Genomic DNA, 26,143 nt, shown 5'->3' with positions numbered 1-26,143 from the left:
ACTGTGAAGAAAGCTGAGTGCCAAAGAATTGATGCTTTTGAACTGTGGTGTTGGAGAAGACTCTTGAGAGTCCCTTGGACTGCAAGGAGATCCAACCAGTCCATTCTGAAGGAGATCAGCCCTGGGATGTCTTTGGAAGGAATGATGCTAAAGCTGAAACTCTAGTACTTTGGCCACCTCATGCGAAGAGTTGACTCATTGGAAAAGATTCTGATGCTGGGAGGGATTGAGGGCAGGAGGAGAAGGGGATGACAGAGGATGAGATGGCTGGATGGCATCACCGACTCAATGGACATGAGTTTGGGTGAACTCTGGGAGTTGGTGATGGACAGGGAGACCTGGCATGCTGCAATTCATGGGGTTGCGAAGAGTTGGACATGACTGAGTGACTGAACTGAACTGAACTGAATATTTACACTAAGAGGATATATCTCAGATTATGCATTTTTACCACAAAAATAAAAAATAATAAAAAGGATGGGAGGAAATTATGGGAGGTGATGGGTATGTCTATGGCTTTGGTGGTGATAGTTTCATACATGTATATTCCAGGAATATTCTACATTCCTGATTTATCACCAACCATGGAAACTATGGTAAGCATTGCAGTGAAGGATAAGCTACATTTTTCCCCCACTGTTGAAGGTAACAAAAATATTAATGTGAAAATCACCTTCCGAGTACTAGCTCCTTCTCCTTCTTCTCCTAGGTTTAAAGCTCTATTTACTGAAATGGAAGACAGACAGGAAGAGCTGGGTATTGCTAGCTTTGGTATCTCCATCACTACCATGGAAGAGGTTTTCATTAGGTAAGTAATGATGCATGGGAGCAAGAGAGCAGAAAAAAAATTTTTCTTGAAAATCAGATTTCATTTTGAAAGCAAGACCCATCATGTGTGGAGCTAGAATAATTGAAGTAGTAATGGATTGTTAGCTATGGTTATCTTCTATGAGTCACAAACATATCAGTTTACATACCTTGCTCGCCTGATGTGCTGAGGCTGCTGTGACTCATGGAACTAGAGTGAGAATATCAGTTCAGAGAATTAGGAATCAGGATACTCAATGCAAAAAAGTGAGACTATGAAACTGCACAAAAAACTAAATCCAGGTACTGAATACCCAGGGCAGAGGAATATTTCATAAGATTATTAGAAACTTTGGGATTACAATTGAATGTCTGTGTATTTTGTGTGTAGAATTGTTAGTACTGGCCTAAAGCAGAGAGAGAAGACAGAAGAAGCAAGAACTGCAATCTCATAGCTTCCCGAATGAAAACCACAATCACAGAAAACTAATGAAAATGACCACATGGATTTTTTTATCATAGGGGACTGAAATGTAAAAGCAGGAAGTCAAGAAGTACCTGGAGCAACAGGCAAGTTTGGCCTTGGAGTACAAAATGAAGAAGAGCAAAAGCTAACAGAATTTTGCCAAAAGAACAAACTGGTCACAGCAAGCATTCTTTTCCAACAGCACAAGTGATGACTCCACACGTGGATATCACTAGGTGGTTAATATTGAAATCAGATGGATTATCTACTTTGCAGCAGAAGATGGAGAAATTATATACAGTCAGCAAAAATAAGACTGGGAGCTGACTCTGGATCAGATCATTATTGCAAAATTCAAGCTTAAATTGAAGAAAGTAAGGAAAACCAAAGACTATTCAGGTATGACCTAAACCAAATCACTTATGATTACAGTGAAGGTGACAAATAGATTTAAGGGATTAGATCTGGTAGGCAGAGTACCTGAAGAACAATGGACGGAGGTTTGTGACATTGTACAGGAGGAGGTGACCAAAACCATCCCAAAGAAAAAGAAATGCAAGAAGACAAAGTGGTTTTCTGAGGAGGGCTTATAAATAGCTGAGAAAAGAATAGAAATGAAAGACAAAGGAGAAAGGGAAAGACACCTAACTGAATGTGGTATTCCAAAGAATTGCAAGGAAAGATAAGAAAGTCTTCTTAAGTGAACATCACAAAGAAAGAGAGGAAAACAATAGAATGGGAACGACTAGAGATCTCTTCAGAAAATTAGAGATACCAAGGGGAAATTTTCATGCAAAAATGGTCACAATAAAAGACAGAAACAGAAGCAGAACAAATTAAGAAGAGGTGGCAAGAATATACAGTAAATATACAAAAAAGGTCTTAATGACTTGAATAATCATTTTGGTGTGGTCACTCACCTAGAGTCAGACATCCCGGAGTGTGAAGTAAAGTCGATCTTAGGAAGCATTACCTCGAACAAAGCTAGTGGAATTGATGGAAAATCCTAAAAGATGGTGCTGTTATAGTGCTGCACTCAATATGCCAGCAAATCTGGAAAACTCAGCAGTTGCCACAGGACTGGAAAAGGTCAGTTTTCATTCCAATCCAAAAGAAAGGCAATGCCACAGAATGCTCAAACTATCGCACAATTGTTCTCATCTCACATGCTAGCAAAGTAATGCTCAAAATTCTCCAAGTCAGACTTTAACAGTATGTGAACCATGAACTTCCAGATGTCCAAGCTGGGTTTACAAAAGGCAGAGGAACCAGAGATCAAATTGCCAACATCTATTGGATCATAGAAAAAACAAGAGAGTTCCAGAAAAACATCTACTTCTGCTTTATTGACTATGCCAAAACCTTTGACTGTGTGGATCACAACAAACTATGGAAAATTCTTAAAGAGATGGGAATACCAGATGACCTTACCTGTCTCCTGAGAAACCAGTATGCAAGTCAAGCAACAGTAAAAACAAGACATGGAAAAACAGGCTGGTTCCAAATTGGGAAAGGAGTACATCAAGGCTGTATATTGTCACTCTGCTTATATAACTTATATGCAGAGTACATGATGCAAAATGCTGGGCTGGATGAAGCACAAGCTGGAATCAAGATTTCCAGGAGAATTATCAATAACCTCAGATATGCAGATGACACCACCCTTATGGCAGAAAGTGAAGAACTAAAGAATCTCTTTAGTTTAATATTTCTGAAATAAGCTTAGAAGCATTATGAAAATAAAACTGCTGTATATTATTAATATCAGTCTTTACAGAGTTAACAACTTCTAGCCAGTGATTTTTTAAAAATTTTGACTCAATTTTTGAAAATTTTATGATGAACTATGTATTTAGAAACCACCATTCTGGTTAAAATAATTTTCTTTTTCTATGTGTGTAGGGTCAGTCAATCGAATAATCAGATTTTGCAGACCCTAAAAAATGAAGATGAAAGTGAAGACACAAATCAGAATATGAATGTCCCTAGAAATTTTGAGAGATCATATGCTTCCTCCAACTTGAATGAGCGCTCTAATATTACATTAAATACTGGGGTGAGCAACTTCACTAAGAATATAATATTTGTATATATTTATATGGAATAAAAATTATAATATTTCATTTTAATATTGAATTAAAAGTAGAGTTTGAGTTCTTAGCCAAAGAAATTGAGGTAAGGAGTAGTATGTAAATCAGTTCAGTTTTTTAATTCAAAAGTAAAATATGATAGTAGAAATTAGATTTTTACTCTTCCCATTATTCTTCAGAGTCACTTATCACAGTTTTGAATTGTTAGTCCACTCAGAGTTGAGAAAGTTTCTTATAAAACTTATCACTATTCATGTACATAAAACTATTTAAATTTATGAATTGAAATGAATTGATATTTCCTAGTGAACTATTTCGGAGAAGGCAACGGCACCCCACTCCAGCACTCTTGCCTGGAAAATCCCATGGACGGAGGAGCCTAGTAGGCTGCAGTCCATGGGGTCGTGAAGAGTCGGACACGACTGAGCGACTTTACTTTCACTTTTCACTTTCATGCATTGAAGAAGGAGATGGCAACCCACTCCAGTGTTCTTGCCTGGAGAATCCCAGGGACGGGGAAGCCTGGTAGGCTGCCGTCTATGGGGTCGCACAGAGAGTCGGACACGACTGAAGCGACTTAGCAGCAGCAGCAGCAGTGAACTATTTACTTCCAATTCAGTATCTTTCTTCATTACCATGGGAAATTTTATTGGACTGACAAGCATTTCTTTCCCTGTTCTCTTAACTAAATACTCTCTATAGTGTTCCCCAAAAACACGAGGGATTCTGATGTGGAAGATATATTTCTCAGAGTTGCCCATAAGCATACTTTCACTGAAGGGGCTGATGAGACAGTTGTGAACCAGAGTTAATATTGTACAACTAGCGCGTGGAATTCTGAACCAGAGAGAACTGGAATTCCTGCTCTATTCACTAGTTATTTGACTTTAAACAAATTATTTAACATATCTGTGCTTTAATTTAATTCTCTGTGAGACATTTTAATGAGTTAACACCAAGTAAAATATGACCTTTGGAATGTTTGCCATGAATTGGATACTTTAAAATATAATTTTCCTCTTCTCCCTGCTTGCACATTTCTGCTATATCACTCTTCCTTATTTCCCCCTTCTTATAAAGATGCAGACAATGAAAGATTTGCAGAATAGTGTAGAAAAATTGATTCTTATATTAATATATTCTGTCATCCTAGAAATATATCTAATAACCCATCTTTTAAAAGTCAGAAAACAATGTGAGAAAGAATCCTTCTTAACTTTACCTTATTTCCAGTCAGTGACAACATCTAAATGCTAGTTGTTTCATTCAGAAATACTGATCGATGGGACTTCTCTGGTGGTCATTGGCTAAGAATTTGGAAATATTACGATTTAATATTGGCTAAGAAAGATAGATGTGATGTTGCTCTGGTCAGAGACACTATGAATGTGTTAGTGATCCTTTTGAGGTTTTCAGTGTAATTAGATGGAAGCATTAATCCTTGCATTCAACACATATACAAATAAGAAGTCTTGTTTGTCACCTAGTCAGTGAACTATGGTTATGTCCTTTCTGTTCAAGGGTATATTTATAAACTTATATACATCCTCTATCATAAGATTAAAAATATTAATGAATTTCATTAAATGTTGTGACCATTGTGAGGCTGTAATGCCATCTTCTGTCCTTCTGTCTTGTCAGTGGACTCTTTACAGTCAGCAGTTCTTTGCCATGTTCATGAAAAGAGCAATGTTCTCTTGGCGCAACTGGAATTTGATCTTGCTGCAGATACTAGCACTCCTAGGTATTTTTTATTTTTTGATGAGCGATGTGGAGCTTTCAATAGGTGAAGAAGATCTTGACAGAGAAATGGATCTGGAACAATATGGTCAAACAATTGTACCCTTCTCAATTTCTGGAAATTCTGAGTTTACTACGAATTTCGTAAAAAATCTTGAGATCTTGCTAAAGGCTAAGAAACAGAAACTTCACGAAGTAAAAGGTAAGCCTCTTTCCAAAAAAAAGACTGCTAGTAGATAAAGACCTGATTGTGTTCTTCCAAAAAAAGGTCTTAACTGGAATATTTAGTTACTTGCTATTTTTTTTTTTCTGATAGTCTCATAAAGACAACTAAACCAGATGCAAGAACAATCAGTTGAAATTATTGGCTACAAAAGTTAATTATTAATGGAAGTGCTGGAGTATGGGTCATCTACCAGCCATTTCCTACACCTTCCAAGTGAAAGTGAGTGAGAGTCGCTCAGTTGTGTCCGACTCTTTGTGACCCTATGGACTACACAGTCCATGGAATTCTCTAGGCCAGAATACTGGAATGGATAGCCTTTCACTTCTCCAGGGGGTCTTCCCAACCCAGGGATCAAACCCAGGTCTCCTGCATTGCAGGCAGATACTTTACCAACTGAGCTGTCAAGGAAGCCCTCACCTTCTAAGGAATGGACTCAAGTACCAGAATATTTTCTTTTGTGAAATGTAGCACAGAATTTCACATAAAACCAGTCTTACAGTGTGGTATGATGGTCCTAAATCCTGAAAGACTCCTCATAAGGTATGTATCTAGATTGGCCATATCTAAAAATTGGTAAACAGGTATGGCTGAAAGCTTTATGGGCAGGCTACTCAAAACTTATTTACATGTAAAGTAGTAATAGTAACTGATTATATGTACCGAACACATACTTTTGGCAAGAACTTTTCTAAGTATTTGCATTGTCTATTTCTATAACAATAATATGTGCTAAAGTTGGGGACACTAAGGTTTGGAGATGTTAAGTGAGCCACTCCATTTCATGCATCTAGTATGTATTAGAGCAAGGATTAGATTTTAAGGGATTGTAATATTAACTCACACTACACTAGATCATCCCAGTAAGAGGCAAGTCTGTCCCTTTACAGGATTGACCATTTCCTTCCAGGTAATTCATTTGTATTTCCTTCATCTGCTATCTGGTTAACAGTGTTACTTCATGTTAATATATAACCTATGCAGTTTAGCAGGTTTATCTTTTAGGTTCTATTGTGAGAGGTGAAAGTGCATTCAGAGATGTTGGTTAATTCTACCGTTATCTTGATTGTATGTTGATAAACATCATAGGTTAGGTGGCATAAAGCCTGTCAGTAAATCATACATTTTTTTCTCCTCCATTACTGGATGACTAAATGAACACTTATTAATCAAAAATGACACAGTTGTTTAGAAGAGAAGAGGGAAGAGAGAGAGAAAATGAATTTACCTGATTTAAAATGTTGTTCTTTTTCACTACATTATATTGTTGATACAAAAATTAAAAGACTATATTTCAGAGATTATATTAATAAGAATCAAATTAAATCCACCTTCTTGTTAGCCCTTTTACCATCTTTCTGTGCTGTGGTTAGTCACTCAGTCATGTCCAACTCTTTGTGACCCCATGGACTGTAGCCTGCCATGCTCCTCTGTCCATGGGGATTCTCCAGGCAAGAATACTGAAGTGGGTTGCCATGCCCTTCTCCAGGGGATCTTCCCAACCCAGGGATTGAACCTAGGTCTCCCATACTGCAGGCAGATTCTTTACTGCCTGAACCACTGGAGAAGCCCTAGCATCTTGCTGTTGTCTTAATTAAAAATTATTTGAGCAGCTCTTTGAGAAAATTAGTAGGCTAAGAAGCCTCAAATTCTTGTTCTACATACACAAAAATAAACTCAAAATGGATTAAAGATCTAAACATAAGACCAGAAACTATAAAACTCCTAGAGGAGAACATAGGCAAAACACTCTCCGACATAAATCACAGCAGGATACTCTATGACCCACCTCCCAGAATATTGGAAATAAAAGCAAAAATAAACAAATTGGACCTAATTTAAAATTAAAAGCTTCTGCACAACAAAGGAAACTATAAGCGAGGTGAAAAGACAGCCTTCAGAACCGGAGAAAATAATATCAAACAAAGCAACTGACAAAGAACTAATCTCAAAAATATAGAAGCAACTCCTGCAGCTCAATACCAGAAAAATAAACGACCCAATCAAAAAATGGGCCAAAGAACTAAACAGACATTTCTCCAAAGAAGACATACAGATGGCTAACAAACACATGAAAAGATGCTCAACATCACTCATTATCAGAGAAATGCAAATCAAAACCGCAGTGAGGTACCATTTCACGCCAGTGAGAATGGCTGCAATCCAAAAGTCTACAAACAATAAATGCTGGAGAGGGTGTGGAGAAAAGGGAATAAACACTCTTACACTGTTGGTGGGAATGCAAACTAGTACAGTCACTATGGGGAACAGTGTGGAGATTCCTTAAAAAACTGGAAATAGAACTGCCTTATGACCCAGCAATCCCACTGCTGGGCATACACACTGAGGAAACCAGAATTGAAAGAGACACGTGTACCCCAATGTTCATTGCAGTATTGTTTATAATAGCCCCATGGAAGCAACCTAGATGTCCATCAGCAGATGAATGGATAAGAAAGCTGTGGTACATATACACAATGGAGTATTACTCAGCCATATATAGTGAAGAGATGAAGGAAAAACATATACATAGGCCCAGGGGATACATATGCCCAGAAATGTTCTGAGAAAAATTAAACCTTTATGTCAGACAGATTAGTAAATTCTCTCTCTGCTGAGATACAATCTGCAAAGACTAGCAACTTTTTTCAAATCCCAGATGTCAAAAAAAAAAAAAAATCACATGCTATACAAATAAACAGAAACATGCTCCATTCAACCAACTCTAAAGAAACACAAGCTTTGGATTTATGGGGCAAAGACTTTAACTCTCTTAAATATGTTCACTGCTGCTGCTGCTGATAAGTCGCTTCAGTCGTGTCCAACTCTGTGGGACCCCATAGATGGCAGCCCACCAGGCTTCCCCTTCCCTGGGATTCTCCAGACAAGAATACTGGAGTGGGTTGCCATTTCCTTCTCCAATGCATGAAAGTGAAAAGTGAAAGTGAAGTTGCTCAGTCGTGTCCGACTCTTCACGACCCCATGGACTGCAGCCTACCAGGCTCCTCCGTCCGTGAGTTTTTCTAGGCAAAAGTACTGGAGTGGGGTGCCATTGCCTTCTCCGAAATATGTTCACTAAGTTAAAAGAAACATGAGCAAAATACTGAAGTAAGTCAAGAAAGCCCTATATGGTAAGAATATCAACAAAGACAAATTTTTAAAAGAACCAAACAAAAATTCTGAAGCTAAAAAATACAAAACTGAATTGAAAACTTCACCATAGGAATTCATCAACAGACTTGAGCAGGAAGACGAACAGTCAGCAAATATGAAGACATACTATTTGAAGCTCTTGAGTTTGAGGAGCAGAAAAAGGGTAGGGGGAAAGGAGAAAACTGAACAGAATCTAATGAAATTATCATACGATATAAAACAAACCAAGCTACACATTCTGAAAATCCTAGAGGCAAAAAAGAAAGGGATAGAGAACTTACTTGAAAAAGCAAAGCTGAAAATTTTCCAAAGTTGAGAAAAGACTTGGATACGCTAATACAAGCAGCTCAATGGACTCCATGTAGGACAACCAGAGAGACATCCACAGTGAGACACATTATAATCAAACTGTTGAAAAACAAAGAATCTTGAAAGCAACAAGAGAAAAACAATCATGTACAAGAGATCCTTAATGAGATTATCAGAAATTTTCTCAGTTAAACCCTTGCGGGTCAGAAGGCAGTGGGATGATATATTTAATGAAAGCTTAAAAAATGGTCAACCAAGAAGTCTATATTTAGTAAAACTGCACTTCAAAAATTGAGATATTCAGAGATAAAAACTGAGGGAGTTCATTATGAAATCTACCCTAAAAGAAAATTTAAAGATTCTTCTTCAAAGTGATATGAAAGGACACTGGACAGTAACTCAAAGCCATATGAAAATAAAAATTCTAGAGTAAAGCTAAATACATGGATAAAAGTAAAAACCAATATTATTACAATTTTGGTTTATAATCATACCTTTTTTTTTTTAACAGGATTTGAAAGACAAAAGAATAAAAAGTAACTGTAATCGCTAAAATCTGGTGTTAAAAGTAAAGTTCAATACTGCAAAGAATAATATTGCATAGGAACCTGGGATGTTAGGTCCATGAATCAAGGTAAACTGGGTGTTGTCAAGCAGGAGATGGCAAAAGTGAACATCAACATCTTAGGAATCAGTGAACTAAAATGGGCGTGAATGGGTAAATTTAATTCAGTTGACTGTTATATCTACTATTGTGGGCAAGAATCCCTAAGAAATGGAGGAGCCCTCATAGCCAACAAAAGAGTCCAAAATGCAGTACTTCGGTGCAGTCTCAAAGACATCAGAATGATCTTGGTTTCATTTCCAAGACAAACCATTCAATATTATAGTAATCCAAATATATGCCCCAACAACTAATGTCAAAGAAGCTAAAGTTGAATGATTCTGTGAAGAACTAAAAGACTCTCTAGAATTAACACCAAAAAGGATTCCTTTTCATCATAGGGGTTTGGGATGCAAAACGAAGAAGTTAAGAGATAACTGGAGTAACAGGTAAGTTTGGCCTTGGAATACAAAATGAGGTAGAGCAAAGTCTGACAGAGTTTTGTGAAGAGAAATGCACTGGTCATAGCAAGCACTCTCTTTCAACAAAACAAGAGACAACTCTACATACAGACATCACCAGATAGTCAAAACTGAAATTAGACTGATTATATTCTTTGCAGCTGAAGACGGAGAAGCTCTATGCAGTCAGCAAAAACAAGACCTGGAGCTGACTGTGGCTCAGAGCATCAGCTACTTATTGAAAAATTCAGACTCAAATTGAAGACAGTAGGGAAAACCACTAGTCCATTCAGATATGACCTAAATCAGATCCCTATGGTTATACAGTGAAGATGATGAATATATTCAACAAATTAGAAATGGTAGACAGAGTACCTTAAGAACTATAGGTGAAGGTTTGTAACACTATACAGGAACTGGTGACACCACCAAGGAAAAGAAATTCAGCAAGGCACAATGGTTGTCTGAGGAGGCCTTACAAATAGCTGAGAATAGAAGAGAAGTGAAGCAAAGGAGAAAAGGAAAGATATGCCCAACTGTATGCAGAGTTCCAGAGGATAGCAAGAAGAGATAAGAAAGCCTTCTTAAGTGAACAATGCAAAGAAATAGAGAAAAGCAATAGAATGGGAAGGACTAGAGATCTCTTTAAGTAAATTGGAGATATCAGTGGAGCACTTCATGCAAAGATGAACACAATAAAAGACAGAAATGGCAAGGAGCTAAGAGAAGCAGAAGAGATTAAGAAGAAGTGAAAAGAATACACAGAAGAACTATTAAAAAAAGGGGGGGGGTGTCTTAATAACCTGGATAACAATGATGGCTCACTAACCTAGAGCCAGACATCCTGGAGCGTGGAGTTAAGGGACCTTAGGTAGCATCACTATAAACAAAGCTAGTGGAGGTGATGGAATTCTAGCTGAGCTATTTAGAATCCTAAAAGATGATGGTGTCAAAGTGTTGCACTCAATATGTCAGAAAATTTGGAAAACTCAGCAATGGCCAAAGGACTGAAAAAGGTCAGTTTTCATTCCAATCCCAAAGAAAGGCAATGCCAAAGAATATTCAAACTACCATACAATTGTGCTCATTTCACACAGTATAAGCTAATGCCCAAAATCCTTCAAGCTGGGCTTCAACAGTTCGTGAACCAAGAAATTCCAGATGTACAAGCTGGATTTTAAAAAGGCAAAGGAACCAAAGATCAAATTGCCAACATCCACTAGATCATAGGAAAAGCAGGGTAGTTCCAAAAAGCATCTACTTCTGCTTCATTGACTACACTAAGCCTTTGACTGTGTGGGTCACAATAAATTGTGAAAAATTCTTAAAAAATAGGAATACCATACCACTTTACCTGTCTTTTGAGAAACCTGTATGCAGGAAAGAAGCAACAGTTAGAACCAGACATGAAACAATACACTGATTCAAATTTAGAAAAGTTATACATCAAGGCTGTATATTGTTACCCTGCTTATTTAACTTATATGCAGAGTACATTGTGCAAAATGCCAAACTTTATTCCACAAGCTGGAATCAAGATTACTGGGAGAAATATCAACAACCTCAGACATGCATATGATAGCACTCTAATTGCAGAAAGTTAAGAGTAACTAATAAGGGTGAAGGAGGAGAGTGAAAAAACTGGCTTAAAATTAAGCATTTGACTAAGATTGTGGCATCCTGTCCCATCACATTATGGCAGATAGAGGGAGAAAAAGTGGAAGCAGTGGCAGATTTTAATTTATTGGGCAAGGAAACATATATGTTGTAAGTGAGAGGATAAGAAAAGATACTCCATGCAAATAGTAAGCAAAAGAGAGCAGAATGAGTTGCACCAATATCAGGTAAAGTAGACTCTAAACCAAAAAGTGTTATAAGACTAAGACACAAAGAGGATGTAATATAAAAGGATATCTATAGCAATTATAAACATAGCACCAAATATCCTAAATATGTGAGGCAAACATTGACACAATGGAGAAATAAACACTATACAATAATAATCAGAAACTTCAGTATCGTATTTTTAAACAGTAAATAGAACACTAAGACAGAAGAGCCACAAGGACAGAGAGACCATGAACAATGCCATAAATCAACCAGACTTGACAGACATAAAAGGACACTTCCCTCAACAAACAGCAGAATACGCATTTTTCTTGCATGCACAAGAAAGATTCTTTAGGATAGACCATATGCTAGGCCACAGAATAAATCTTAATAAACTTAAAAAATGGAAATCCTACAAAGTGTGCTTTCTGATCACAACTGAATGAAACTAGATAAGAATAGCAGGAAGAAAACTGGAAAATAACAAATGTGGAAATGCAAAAAATAATGTTCAACTACCATTAGGTCAAATAAGAAATAACAAGAGAAATTAGAAAATGTTAATACTTTGAGACAAATGAAAATGAAAATATATCACATTAAGGAATGTGGCAAAAGCAGTGTGAGATGCTTATATTAAAAGAAGAAAACTGACAACCTAGAAGGACGGGATGGAGCTGGGGGTGGGAGGGAGGCTCATGAGGGAGGGGACATATGTATACATTTTGCTGATTTGCATTGTTGTACAGCAGAAACCAACAGAACATTGTCAAGCAGTTATCTTCGAATTAAAAATAAATTTAAAAAAAGAACACTATCAAAGCAACCACCTAACTTTACAACTTAAGAAACTAGAAAAAGAAGAATAACTAAACCCAAGGCTAACAGGAAGAATAAATAATAAAAACTAGGGCAGATATGAATGAAATAAAGAATAGAAACACAATAGAGAAAATGAACAAAATTGAGTTGTTTCTTTGAAAAGATCAATATATTTGAGAAAAATTTACAGAGTGACAAGGATAAAAGAGAAGACTCAAATTACAAACCAGAAATGAAAGAGGGAATACGATTGCTGATTTTACGTAGGAGAACCTAGATGAAATCGACAAAGTCCAAGAAATGCACAAAACTGAATCATGAAGAAATATAAAATCAAATAAGTCCTATAAAAAGTAAGGTAATTGAATCAGTAATTTAAAAAAAAAAAAAAACTCCCAACAAAGAGCAGTCAGGGCCAGATGACTTCACAGGTGAATTTTTCCAAATATTTAGAAAAGAATTAATATCAAGTTTTCTCAATCTCTTCTAAAATATTGTAAAAGACAGAACACTTTCAAATGCATTCAGTAAGGCCAGCATTACCCTGACACAAAAGCCAAAGACATTATAAGAAAACTGCAGACCAATATCCCTAGTAAATGTCAATGCAAAACTCAGTAACAAAATACTATCAAACAAGGCAAAAGCACCTTAAAAGGATTATTCACAATGACCAAGTGGGATTTATTCCTAGAATGGAAGGATGGTTGAACACATGAAAATTAGTCCATGTAATATGTTGTATTAACAGAATGAAAGAAAAAAAAAAGAACCTGCATGATCATGAGAAAATATAATTCACAGAATGATAATTATTTTATGATAGAAAATGCTCAAACAAATCAGAAGGAAACTACCTTAACATAATAAATACATTTGTATCAAAAGCCCACAGCTAAAATCATGGTCAATATTGAAGCACTGAGAGATTTTCCTCTAAGATCGGAACTAAATGAAGATACTTGCTTTTACATTTCTGTTCAACATAATTCTAGGAGTGCTAGCTACAGAATTTAAGCAGGAAAGAGACAAAAAGACATCCAAATTGGAAAGTGATAAGTTCAAATTACCTCTGTTCTCAACATGATCTTATATACAAAATATCCTAAATTCCCACAAAAAAAACATGAGTTTATCAATTCAGAAAAGTTGCAAAGTACAAAATCAACACACAAGAATTAGTTGCATTTCTATACATAACAGTGAACAATCCAAAAACAAAAATAAGAAAAACATTTCATTTACAACAGCATCAAAAGACTAAAATACTATGAGCAAGGCAAAAAAACAACCCTCATAATGGGAGAAAATAATAGCAAATGAAACAACTGACAAAAGATTAATTTCCAAAATATACAAGCAGCTCATACAACTCAATGCCAGAAAAACAAACAACCCAGTCAAAAAGTGGGAAAAAGACCTAAACAGACATTTCTCCAAAGAGGACACAGATGGCTAACAAACACATGAAAAGATGCTCAACATCGCTCATTATTACAGAAATGTAAATCAAAACTACAATGAGATATCACCTCACACTGATCAGAATGGCCATCAACAAAAAGTCTGCAAACAATAAATGCTGGAGAGGGTGTGGAGAAAAGGGAAACTTTTTGCACCGTTGGTAGGAATGTTAATTGATATAGCCACTATGGAAGATGGTATAGAGATTCCTTTAAAAACTAGGAATAAAACCACCATATGACACAGCAATCCCACTCCTAGGCATATCCCCTGAGGAAACCAAAATTGAAAAAGACACATGTATCCCTTTATTCATTGCAGCACTATTTACATTAGCTAGAACATGGAAGAAACCTAGATGTCCATCAACAGATGAATGGATAAAGAAATTGTGGTACATATACACAATGGAATATTACTCAGCCATAAAAAGGAACACATTTGAATCATTTCCAATGAGGTGGATGAACCTAGAGCCTATTATACAGAGTGAAGTATGTCAGAAAGAGAAAGATAAATATTGTATACTAACGCATATATGCGGAATCTAGAAAGATGATACAGAAGAACTTATTTGCAGGCCAGCAATGGAGAAACTATGGCACCCCACTCCAGTATTCTTGCCTGGAAAATCCCATGGATGGAGGAGCCTGGTGGGCTGCAGTCCATGGGGTCGCTAAGAGTCAGACATGACTGAGCAACTTCACTTTCACCTTTCACTTTCATGCTTTGGAGAAGGAAATGGCAACCCACTCCAGTGTTCTTGCCTGGATAATCTCCCAGGGACAGGGGAGTCTGGTGGGCTGCCATCTTTGCAGTCACACAGAGTCGGACATGACTGAAGCGACTTAGCAGCAGCAGCAGCAGCAGCAATGGAGAAACAGACATAGAGAACAGACTTACAGACATGGGGAGAGGGTGAGGTGTATGGCGAGAGTAACATGGAAACTTACATTAGCATATGTAAAATAGAGAGCCAACGGGAATTTGTTTATGTCTCAGGAAACTCACAGGGGCTCTATCAACCTAAAGGGGTAGGATGGGGAGGAAGATGGGAGGGAGGGAATATATGTATACCTATGGTTATTCATGTGTTTTGACAGAAAACAGCAAAATCCTGTAAAGCAATTATCCTTCAATTTAAAAAATAAATAAATAAAATACATTTTCTTACCAAAAAAGGAATAAAATACTTAAGAATAAAATTAACCCAAGAGATGAAAGACATGTATAATGACAAACCTTGCTGAAAGAAATTAAAGAAGATACAAATAAATGAAAAGATACCCTATATTCATAGATCAGCAGATTTAATGTTGCTAAGGTGTCAATACTCCCCCCAAAACATTCAGATTCAGTGCTGGCCCTAGCAAAATCCAAGTTATTTAAAGAAAGAAGGAGAACAGAAAAATCAATCCTAAAATTCTTATTGAATCTCAAAAGACCTGAACAGAAAGTCTACTTTTCCCATAGTTATTGAGCTATAACTGACAAATGATGTTTTGTATGTTCAAAGTATACAGTGTGATGATTTGATATACATACATATTGCAAAATTACTGCTGCAAAAGGTTTGTTAACAAATCCATAACCTCATTGAGTTACAATTTTTCATTGTATGGTTATAACTTTAAAGGTCGGCTCTGCAGTAGTATACAACACAATATTGTTAACTATAGTCACTATGCTGTGCATTGGATTCCAGAACTTATACCCGGAAATTTGTAGCCTGTGACATACATCTCCCCATTTCTCCCACCTCCCAGCCCAGGACCGGGAACTACCATTTCTCTCTATAAATAGATAGACATAAATCATTATTCATTCATTTGTTGATACACAATTAGGTTGTTTCCATGTCTTGCATATCATTAATAATGCTGTGGTGAACATGGGGAGGGGTGCAGCTATTTCTTCAAGACAGTGATTTTATTTCCTTTGGATATATACTCAGAAGTGTATATATCTACCATAGTAATATATCTTCCATAGTAATAATCATACGGTAGTTATCTTTTTAACTTTTTGAGGAACTTCCATAGTGTTTTACATCGTGGCTATACCACTTTATATTGCTACCAATGGTATACAAGGGTTCTCTTTTTTTCACATTCTTGTCAGGACTTATCTCTTGTCTTTTATATGATAGCCATTCTAACAGATGTTAGGTGATAGTTTACTGTGGTTTTGACTTATATCTCCCTGATGACTAGTGATGTTGAGCACATTTTCATATGCCTGTTGGCCGTGTATGCCTTCTTCAGAAAACTATCTGTTTTGGTACTTTGCGTATTTTTAAACTGAGTTAGTATTATTTTTCTATTGAGTTGTATGAATTCCTTTTATATTTGGTATTTTAGCTCTTCATCAGATACATAGTTTGTGAATAATTTCTCCCATTCCTTAGATGGCTTTTTGTTTTGTTGGTTGTTTCCTTTGCTGTGTAGGAGTTTTTTAGTTTGATGTATTCTTACTTGTTTATTTTTGGTTTTGTTAATTGTGATTATGGTGTCATATCCAAAGTACCAATATAAAGAAGAATGTTGGGGAGGTTTTCCCTGTTTTCTTTTAGGCATTTTATAACTTCAACTTATTTTTAAATCCTTAAACAGCTTTGAGTTGATTTTGTGAATGTTGCAAAATAGGGGTCCAGATTCATTCTGCATGTGGATATCTAGTTTTCCCAACACCGTTTATTGAGGGCCTTTTTCCCATTGAATATTCTTGGCTCCCTTGTTAATTATTACTTGAACATATATTCAAAGGTTTACATTTTTATGAAATACAAGTTTTCAACCTTTCATTGTTGAGTATGATGATGTCTTGGATTTGTGTTCTTAACGTATGCCCTTTATTGTTGTGGTATATTCCTTCTACAAAATTGCTGAACATTTCATCATGAAAGGATGCTGTATTTCATTAAATGTTTTATCTTTCATCTGTTTAGTCCTTGGCAAACACTGTGTGTGTGTGTGTGTGTGTGTGTGTTGGGGGTACTCAGTGGTTGTAATGGCTATTGGAGTCCTAAGCAGTGCCTCCTGTGAAACAGTTAGGAATCAGATCAGGCAGCCATGGAGTCTAGAGCATACACTTGGCTGTAGGTGCCACCTGCAACTGCCTATGTAGTGAAGGACAGTTGTGGACACGTGCAGAGTGATGGTGGCCAAGGAACGTAGCAGGGGATGTGAACGACTATGGGCTCATTGGAACCTGTGGAATCCCTAGCTGTCAGCATGTTCTTCTATGGTGGCACACTCTCAACTTGGATATGCAGTCTACAGTGGAAGCTGGTGACAGGGGTTGAATTAGGGGCAGACAAGTGCATTGCTGGAGAGACTAACTACGAGTGGGTTTGGTGGTACTGGCCTGTGACAGACAGCAGGGCCTGATCAAGTCAACAAGAAACAAAAGGGGCCTTGACTGTCCAATTTGTTGTTCAATGAGTCAGTCACGTCTGACTCTGCGACCTCATGGACTGCAGCACAAAAGGCTCTCCTGTCCTTCAGTCTCTCCCAGAGTTTGTTCAAATGCGTGTTCATTGAATTGGTGATGCCATCCAACCATCTCATCCAGTGTCATCCCCTTTACCTCCTGCCTTCAATCTTTCCCAGCATCAGAATCTTCTCTAATGAGTTTACTCTTTGCATCAGATGGCCAAAGTATTGGAGCTTCAACTTCAGCATCAGTCCATACAAAAAAAAAAAAAAAATCAGGATTTATCTCCTTTAGGATCAGCTGGTTTGATCTCCCTGCAGTCCAAGGAGCTCTCAACAGTCTTCTCTAGCACCACAGTTCAAAAACATCAATTATTTGGCACTCAGCCTCCTTTATGGTTCAACTGTCATACCCGTAAATGATTACTAGAAAAGCCATAGCCTTGACTATACAGACATTTGTTAGCAAAGTAATATCTCAGCTTTTCAATTGTCTAAATATGCCATAGTTTTTCTTCAATATCAAATGTCTTAGTTTCATGGCTTCAGTTTCTGTCTGCAGTGATTTTGGAGCTCAAGAAAATAAAGTCTGTCACTGTTTCCATTTTTCCCCATCTATTTGCCAAGAAGTGATGGGACTGGATGCCATGATCTTAGGTTTTTGCATGTTGAGTTTTAAGCCAGCTTTTTCACTCTCCTCTTTCACTTTCACCAAGAGGCTCTTTAGTTCCTCTTCACTTTCTGCCAATAAGATGGTGTCATCTGCATATCTGAGGTTATTGATATTTGTCACAGCAATCTTGATTCCCACTTGAGTTTCATTAAGCCAGCATTTTGCATGATGTAACTACATAGAAGTTAAATAAGCAGGGTGACAATATATAGCCTTGATGTACTCCTTTCCCAATGTTGAACCAGTTCATTGTTCCATGTCTGGTTCTAACTATTGCTTCTTGACCTGCATGCAGGTTTCTCAGGAGGCAGGTAGGGTGGTCTGGTATTTCCATCATTTTAAGAATTTTCCAGTTTGTTGTGATCCACCCAATCAAAGGCTTTAGCATAGTCAATGAGACAGAAGTAGATGTTTTTCTGGGATTTCCTTGCTTTTCCTATGATCCAATGGATGTTGGCAATTTGATCTCTGGTTCCTCTGCCTTTTTGAAATCAAGCTTTGAAATCTGAAAGTTCTCAGTTCACATACTATTGAAGCATAGTTTGTAGGATTTTAGATATTACCTAGATAGCATGTGATATGAGTGCAGTTGTGCAGTATTGTTAATATTCTTTCTCATTGCCCATTTTTGGGACTGGAATGAAAATTGACCTTTTCCAGTCCTTTGGCTGAGTTTTCCAAATTTTCTGACATATTGAATGCAGCACTTTAACCATGTCATCTTTTAGGATTTTAAATAGCTCAGCTGGAATTCTTTCACCTCCACTAGCTTTGTTCATAATAATGCTTCCTAATGCCCACTTGGCTGCAGCCATGAAATTAAGATGCTTACTCCTTGGAAGGAAAGTTATGACCAACCTAGATAGCATATTCAAAAGCAGAGACATTACTTTGCCAACAAAGGTTCGTCTAGTCCAGGCTATGGTTTTCCCTGTGGTCATGTATGGATGTGAGAGTTGGACTGTGAAGAAAGCTGAGTACTGAAAAATTGATGCCTTTGAACTGTGGTATTGGAGAAGACTCTTGAGAGTCCCTTGGACTGCAAGGAGATCCAACCAGTCCATTCTGAAGGAGATCAGCCTTGGGATTTCTTTGGAAGGAATGAGGCTAAAGCTGAAACTCCAGTACTTTGGCCACCTCATTCGAAGAGTTGACTCACTGGAAAAGACTCTGATGCTGGGAGGGATTGGGGGCAGGAGGAGAAGGGGACGACAGAGGATGAGATAGCTGGATGGCATCACTGACTCGATGGATGTGAGTCTGGGTGAACTCCAGGTATTGGTGATGGACAGGGAGGCCTGGTGTGCTGCGATTCATGGGGTCACAAAGAGTCGGACACAACTGAGCAACTGAACTGAACTGAACTGAATGCCCACTTGACTTCACACTCTAGGATGTTTGCCTCTAGTTGAGTGATCACTCCATCATGATTATCTAGGTCATTTAGACCTTTTTTTTTTTTTTAACTGTTCTTCTGTGTATTTTTGCCACCTCTTCTTAATATCTTCTGCTTCTATTAGGTTCTTATCGTCCTTTCCTTTATTCTGCCCATCCTTGCATGAACTGTTCTCTTGTTGTCTCTAATTTTTGTGAGGAGATCTATAGTCTTCCCCATTGTATTGTTTTCCTCTATTTCTTTGTGTTGTTCATTTAGAAAGGCTTTCTTATCTCTCCTTGCTTTCCTTTGGAACTCTGCATTCAGGTGAGTGTATCTTTCCTTTTCTCCTTTCCCTTTCACTTCTCTTATTTTCTCAGCTATTTGTAAGGCCACCTTAGACAACCATTGTCCCTTTTTGCATGTCGTTTTCTTGGGGATGGTTTTGATCCATGCCTCTTGTACAATGTTACGAACATCCATTCAGAGTTCTTCTGGCACTCTGCCTATCAGATCTAATCCTCTGAATCTATTTGTCACTTCCACTGAATAATCATAAGGGATTTGATTTACATAATAACTGAATGGCTTTGTGGTTTTCCCTACTTTATTCAATTTAAGTCTAAATTTTGCAATAAAGAGTTCATGATCTGAGTCACAGTCAGTTCCCAGTCTTGTTTTTGCTAACTGTATAGAGCTTCTCCTTCTTCGGCTGCAAAGAATATAATCAATATGATTTTGATACTGACCATCTGGTGATGTCCATGTATAGAGTCATCTCTTGAGTTGCTGGAAGAAGGTGTTTTCTATGACCAGCGTATTCTCTTGGCAAAACTCTGTTAGTCTTTGCCCTGCTTTATTTTGTACTCCAAGGCCAAACTTACCTATTACTCCAGGTATCTGTTGACTTCCTACTTTTGCATCTTAGACTCCTATGATGCAAAGGACATCTTATTTTTGATCTTAGTTCTAGAAGGTCTTGTAGGTCTTCATAGAACTTGTCAACTTTAGCTTCTTTGGCATTAGTGGTTGGGGCATGGACTTGGTTCACTGTGATATTGAATGGTTTTCTTTGGTAACAAACAGATATTATTCTGTCATTTCTGAGATTGCATCCAAGTACTTCATTTTGGACTCTTTTGTTGACTATGAGGGCTACTCCATTTCTTCTAAGCATTTCTTGCCCACAGTAGTAGATATAATGGTCATCTGAATTAAATTCACCCAATCCTGTCTGCTTTAGTTCACTAATTCCTAAAATGTCAATGTGCACTCTTGCCATCTCCTGTCTGAACACTTCCAATTTACCTTGATTCACAGACCTAACATTCCAGGTTCCTATGCAATACTGTCCTTGAAAGCTTTGGATTTTACTTTCACCACCAGACACATCCACAACTGGGCATCATTTCTTCTTTGGCTCAGCCTCTTCATTCCTTCTGAAGCTATTTTTCTCCTTTTCTCCAGTAGCATATTGGACACTTAGTGACCTGGGGGAGGGGAGTTTATCCTCCAGTGTCATATCTTTTTGCCTCTTCATACTGTTCATGGAGTTGTCAAGGCAAAAATGCTGAAGTGGTTTGCCATTCCCTTATCCAGTAAATGGTCCATATGTTTACCCTTGATTGCACACTACCTGCTCCCCTTGGCACTACAGTGGGGGCCAAAGAAGAGAATGAAGCTGGTGTCATGTAGATACATAGCTGGAGAGGCTAGCCCTGAGCAAGAGCACTGAGTTGAGTTTGTTATTGGCCAGAGGGTCTTTGCTAGAGTCTTGCACTCATACCTCTGTAGAAGCTTGAGCAGGCTACTATCATAGCTTTCTGATTCTGGTGGGGTTGGGGATGGTTTCACATAGCTGGTGTCTCACACACAGTGGTAGAGAGGACCTTTGGTGGATATTGATGTGGCATGAAACTCCAGCAGGGCAGGGTACAGGAAAGCACAGAGGGACTGACGTGGCTGTCATTAACAAATGTAAATATGCAAATGTGTGGAGATCTGAAGTGATTTGAAGGGTATTCTGTGGCTGTTACTTTCCTCTGCTTTCTTCAATTTAAGTCTGAATTTTGCAATAAGGAGCTCATGATCTGAGCCACAGTCAGCTCCTGATCTTGTTTTTGCTGAGTCTAAAGAGTTTCTCCATCTTCAGCTGCAAAGAATATAATCAATCTGATTTTGATATTGACCATCTGGTGATGTCCATGTTTAGAGTCATCTCTTGTGTTGTTGGAAGAGGGTGTTTGTTATGATCAGTGTATTCTCTTGTCAAAACTCTGTTAGACTTTGCTCTGCTTCATTTTGTATTCTAAAGCGAAACTTTCCTGTTACTCCAGGTATCTCTTTAGCTCCTACTTTTGCATTCCAGTCTCCTATGATGAAAGGACATTTCTTTTGGTGCCAGTTCCAGGGCGTCTTGTAGACCTTTATAAAACCATTCAGCTTAACTTCTTTGGCATTACTGGTTGGGGCATAGACTTAGATTACTCAATATTGAATGGTTTGCCTTGGAAACAAATAGAGATCATTCTGTCGTTTTTCAGATTGCATCCAAGGACTGCATTTTGGACTCTTTCATTGACTATTAGGGCAACTCTATTTCTTCTAAGCATTTCTTGCCCACAGTAGTAGATATAATGATCATCTGTATTAAATTCACCTAATTGCACCCACTTTAGTCTATTGATTCCTAAAATGTCAATGTTCATTCTTGCCATCTCCTATTTGACCACTTCCAATTTACCTTGATTCATGGACCTAACATTCCAGGTTCCTGTGCAATACTGTCCTTGACAGCATTGGATTTTACTTTCACCACTAGACACATCCACAACTGGGCATCATTTCTGCTTTGACTCAGCCTCTTCATTCCTTTTGGAGCTACTTCTCCAATTTTCTCCAGTAGTATATTGGACACCTAGTGACTTTAGAGGTTCATCTTTCAGTTTCATATCTTTTTTCCCTTTCATACTGTTCATGGGGTTCTCAGGCTTCCCTAGTAGCTCAGCTGATGAATCCACCTGCAATGCTAGAGACTCCAGTTCGAGTCCTGAGTTGGGAAGATCCACTGGAAAAGGGCTAGGTTACCCACTCCAGTATTCTTGGGCTTCCTTGGTAGCTCAGTTGGTAAAGAATCTGCCTGCAATACAGGAGACCTGGATTCAATCCCTGGGTTGAGAAGGTCCCCTGGAGAAGGGAACGGCTACCTACTTCAGTATTCTGGCCTGGAGAATTCCATGGACTGTATAGTCCATGGGGTCACAAAGAGTCGGACATGACTGAGAGATTTTCACTTTCGCTTTCATGGGGTTCTAAAAGAAAGAGTGCTGAAGTGGTTTGCAAAATTCAGACTTAAATTGAAGAAAGTAGAGAAAATCACTAGGTCATTTAGGTATGACCTAAATCAAATCCGTTATGATTATACAGTGGAAGTGACAAAGATCCAAGGGATTATATCTGATAGAGTGCCTGAAGAGCTATGGACAAAGGTTTGTAACACTGTACAGGAGGCAGTGACCAAAACCATCTCCATGAATAAGAAATGCAACAAGGCACGGTGGATTTCTGAGGAGGCCTTACAAATAGCTGAGAGGAGCACTTTAACCCGCTGTTTATGCGCCCTTCCTTCGCTTCGCTAGCTCAAAGGGCCCTCGGCCCTTCTTTAAAAAAAAAAAAAAAAACAAATAGCTGAGAACAGAAGAGAAGCAAAAGGCAAAGGAGAACAAAAGGATGTATGCAAAGTTCCAGAGGATAGCAAGGAGAGATAAGAAAGCCTTCTTAAGTGAACAATGTAAAGAAATTGAGCAAAAAAATAGAATGGGAAAGGCTAAAGATTCCCTCAAGAAATTAGAGATACCAAGGAAACATTACATGCAAATATGGGCACTATTATGGACAGAAATGGTACAGACCTAACAGAAGCGGAAGATATTAAAGAGAGGTGCCAAGAATACACAGAACTGTACAACAAAAGGTCTTAATGACGATAGCAACAATGGTATGGTAACTCACCTAGAGCCAGATATCTTGGAGTATGAAGTTAAGCGAACCTTAGGAAGCATTACTACGAACAAAGCTAGTGGAGGTGATGGAATTCTAGATGAACTAAAGTGCTGCACTCAATATGTCAGAAAGTTTGGAAAACTCAGCAGTGGCCAAAGGACTGGAAAAGGTCAATTTTCTTTCCAATCCCCAAAGAAGGGCAATGCCAAAGAATTTTCACACTACTGCACAATTGCTCTCATTTCATATGCTAGCAAGGTCATCCTCAACATCCTTCAAGCTGGGCTTCAACAGTACGTAAACAGATTTTTCAGATGTAGAAGCTAGATTTCAAAAAGGCAGAGGAACCAGAGATCAAATTGCCAACATCCTTTGGATCATAAAATAAACAAGAGATTTCAAAAAAACTGCTCCTGTTTCATTGACTATGCTTAAGCTTTTGACTGTATGGATCACAACAAATTGTGGAAAGTTCTCAAAGAGTTGGGAATACCAGGCCACCTTACCTGCCTCCTGAGAAACCTGTATTCAGGTCAAGAAGCAAAAGTTAGAAATGAACATGAAACAGTGAACTGGTTCACCATTGGGAAAGGAGTACGTTAAGGCTGTATGTTGTCACCCTGCTTATTTAACTTCTATACAGAGTATGTCATGTGAAGTGCTGGACTGGATGAAGCTTACGTTGGAATCAAGATTGTCGGGAGAAATACTGATAACCTCAGATATGCAGACGAGACCACCCTTATGGCAGAAAGGGAAGAGGAGCTAAAGAGCCTCTTGATTAGTATGAAAACGGAGAGTGAAAAAGATGGTTTAAAACTCAACATTCAAAACTCTAAGATCATGTCATCCAGTACCATCACTTGATGGCAGATAGATGGGGAAACAATGGAAACAGAGATAGACTTTATTTTTGGGGGCTCCAAAATCACTGCAGACGGTGACTCCAGCTATGTAATTAAAAGACGCTCATTCTTTGTAAGAAAGGCTCTGAAAAAGTAGAGACATCGCTTTGCCCACAAAGATCCATATAGTGAAAGCTATGGTTTTTCCAGTCATCATGTACAGATGTAAGAGTTGGACCATAAAAAAGACTGAGCACCAAAGAATTGATGCTTTTAAACTGTGGTGCTGGAGAAAACTCTTGAGAGTCACCTGAACGCAAGGAGATCAAACCAGTCAATCCTAAAGGAAGTCAACCCTGCATATCTGTTGGAAGGACTGATGCTGAAGCTCCAATACTTTGGCCACCTGATGTGAAGACTCATTGAAAAAGACTGATGCTGGGAAAGATTGAAGGCAGAAGGTGAAGGGGACAACAGAAGGTGAGATGGTTGCATGGCATCATCAACTTAATAGACATGAATTTGGGCAAACTCTGTGAGATAGTGAAGGACAGGGAAGCCTGGCATGCTGCAGACCATGGGGTGGCAACGAGTTGGACATGACTGAAAGAGTGAACAAAAACAGGAACAAAATATGACTGTTGAGTTGCCAGTGGCAAAAGCTGCTCTTTTCTGCCTAGCAGTTCTCTGAACCACAGTGGCTTTGGTGTATGTGCTTTTCTTCCTTGTCCATAGCCTGGTAAATAAGTCTCAGCTTTACTGAGTCTGTGTGAAGTGAAACTGAAGTGGAAATTTCACCCAGTGTGATACAAGTCTGGAGAAGCTGGTCCCCCACCCTACTCTTCCTTGCCTGCCAGGAGGAACTCTTACTAGCTGGGGTTTTCCTTTCTGCTTCTGAATAATGTCAGCTTGTGGAGTGTAATGAGGTAGGCCAAGTGAAATTGTCTTCCTCTGTTCTTGTGTAGTTATTCTCAGATTTTTGTTATGGTGTTATGGTGTTTGTATATGGTGTTCTTAAGTGAGTGCTATAGTTCACCTGGACCTGCTTTTATTCATAGGTGATTATACATTAATCTTTGTGAGGTGACAGGGAAGGTGGATTTTCCTAAGTTGCCATTTTTTTTCCTAATACACTGCTTTCTTTCTTGAACAAAATATTCACTGTTTATACAATTCTTAGTTAACAGTTTTTCTTTCTCCTTCATCCCTTTGAAGATATTATCACATTCATTTCTGGGTCCCACAGAAGTTTGTGGTTATTCATATTCTTGTTTCCACCGAAAGTATTGTCATTTTTCTTTGATATTTTTTAGGAAGTCCCCTTTATATTTGCTGTTCAATCCTTAGATTTGATATATTTTAAAATAGTTTGTTATCTTCATCATGCATGGAAATTGATAAAGCTTTTTTAAAAATTCACAAGTTTGTCTTTCATCAAGTTCAAGAAATTATCACACATTATTTTTTGAAATATATTTCCTGTTGCATTTTAGTTCTCATTTTTTAAAGAAGCTCAGTTACATGTGTACTAGGGTTTTTATATTGTCTAACAAGTCCCCAGGGCCCAATTTATTTAAAAATGTTTTCTTTCTTTTCTTTGGTTAATTCTATTGGTATGTCTTATGGTTGTTGTACAGTGTATTAAGGGTTTCCCTGATAGCTCTGTTGGTAAATAATCTGCCTGCAAAGCAGGAGACCCCAGTTCAATTCCTGGGTCAGGAAGATCCACTGGAGAAGGGATAGGCTACCCACTCCAGTATTCTTGGGCTTCCCTGGTGACTCAGCTGGTAAAGAATCCACCTGCAATGTGGGAGACCTGAGTTTGATCCCTGGGTTGGGAAGATC

General features: G+C 38.0%; 1 protein-coding gene across 1 annotated transcript in view; it reads left to right on the top strand.

Moving 5' to 3' along the window:
• Window positions 1–26,143, top strand: part of LOC147345296 (phospholipid-transporting ATPase ABCA3-like) — a 238,869-nt gene that overhangs the window by 121,278 nt on the left and 91,448 nt on the right. The window contains exons 16-18 of the mRNA XM_086375383.1: window positions 710–808; window positions 3,176–3,329; window positions 5,005–5,305. Of these exons, the coding sequence (XP_086231509.1) occupies window positions 710–808; window positions 3,176–3,329; window positions 5,005–5,305 (554 nt within the window). The remainder of the gene's footprint in view (window positions 1–709; window positions 809–3,175; window positions 3,330–5,004; window positions 5,306–26,143) is intronic.

Source organism: Bos grunniens, chromosome 25, assembly GCF_055505025.1.
Source record: "Bos grunniens cultivar Pamir isolate PY7600 chromosome 25, Bosgru_T2T1.0, whole genome shotgun sequence".
NCBI classification, from domain to species: Eukaryota; Metazoa; Chordata; class Mammalia; order Artiodactyla; family Bovidae; genus Bos; species Bos grunniens.
Note: the sequence above shows the minus strand (reverse complement) of the source record. Positions and strands in the feature narration are given on the sequence as shown.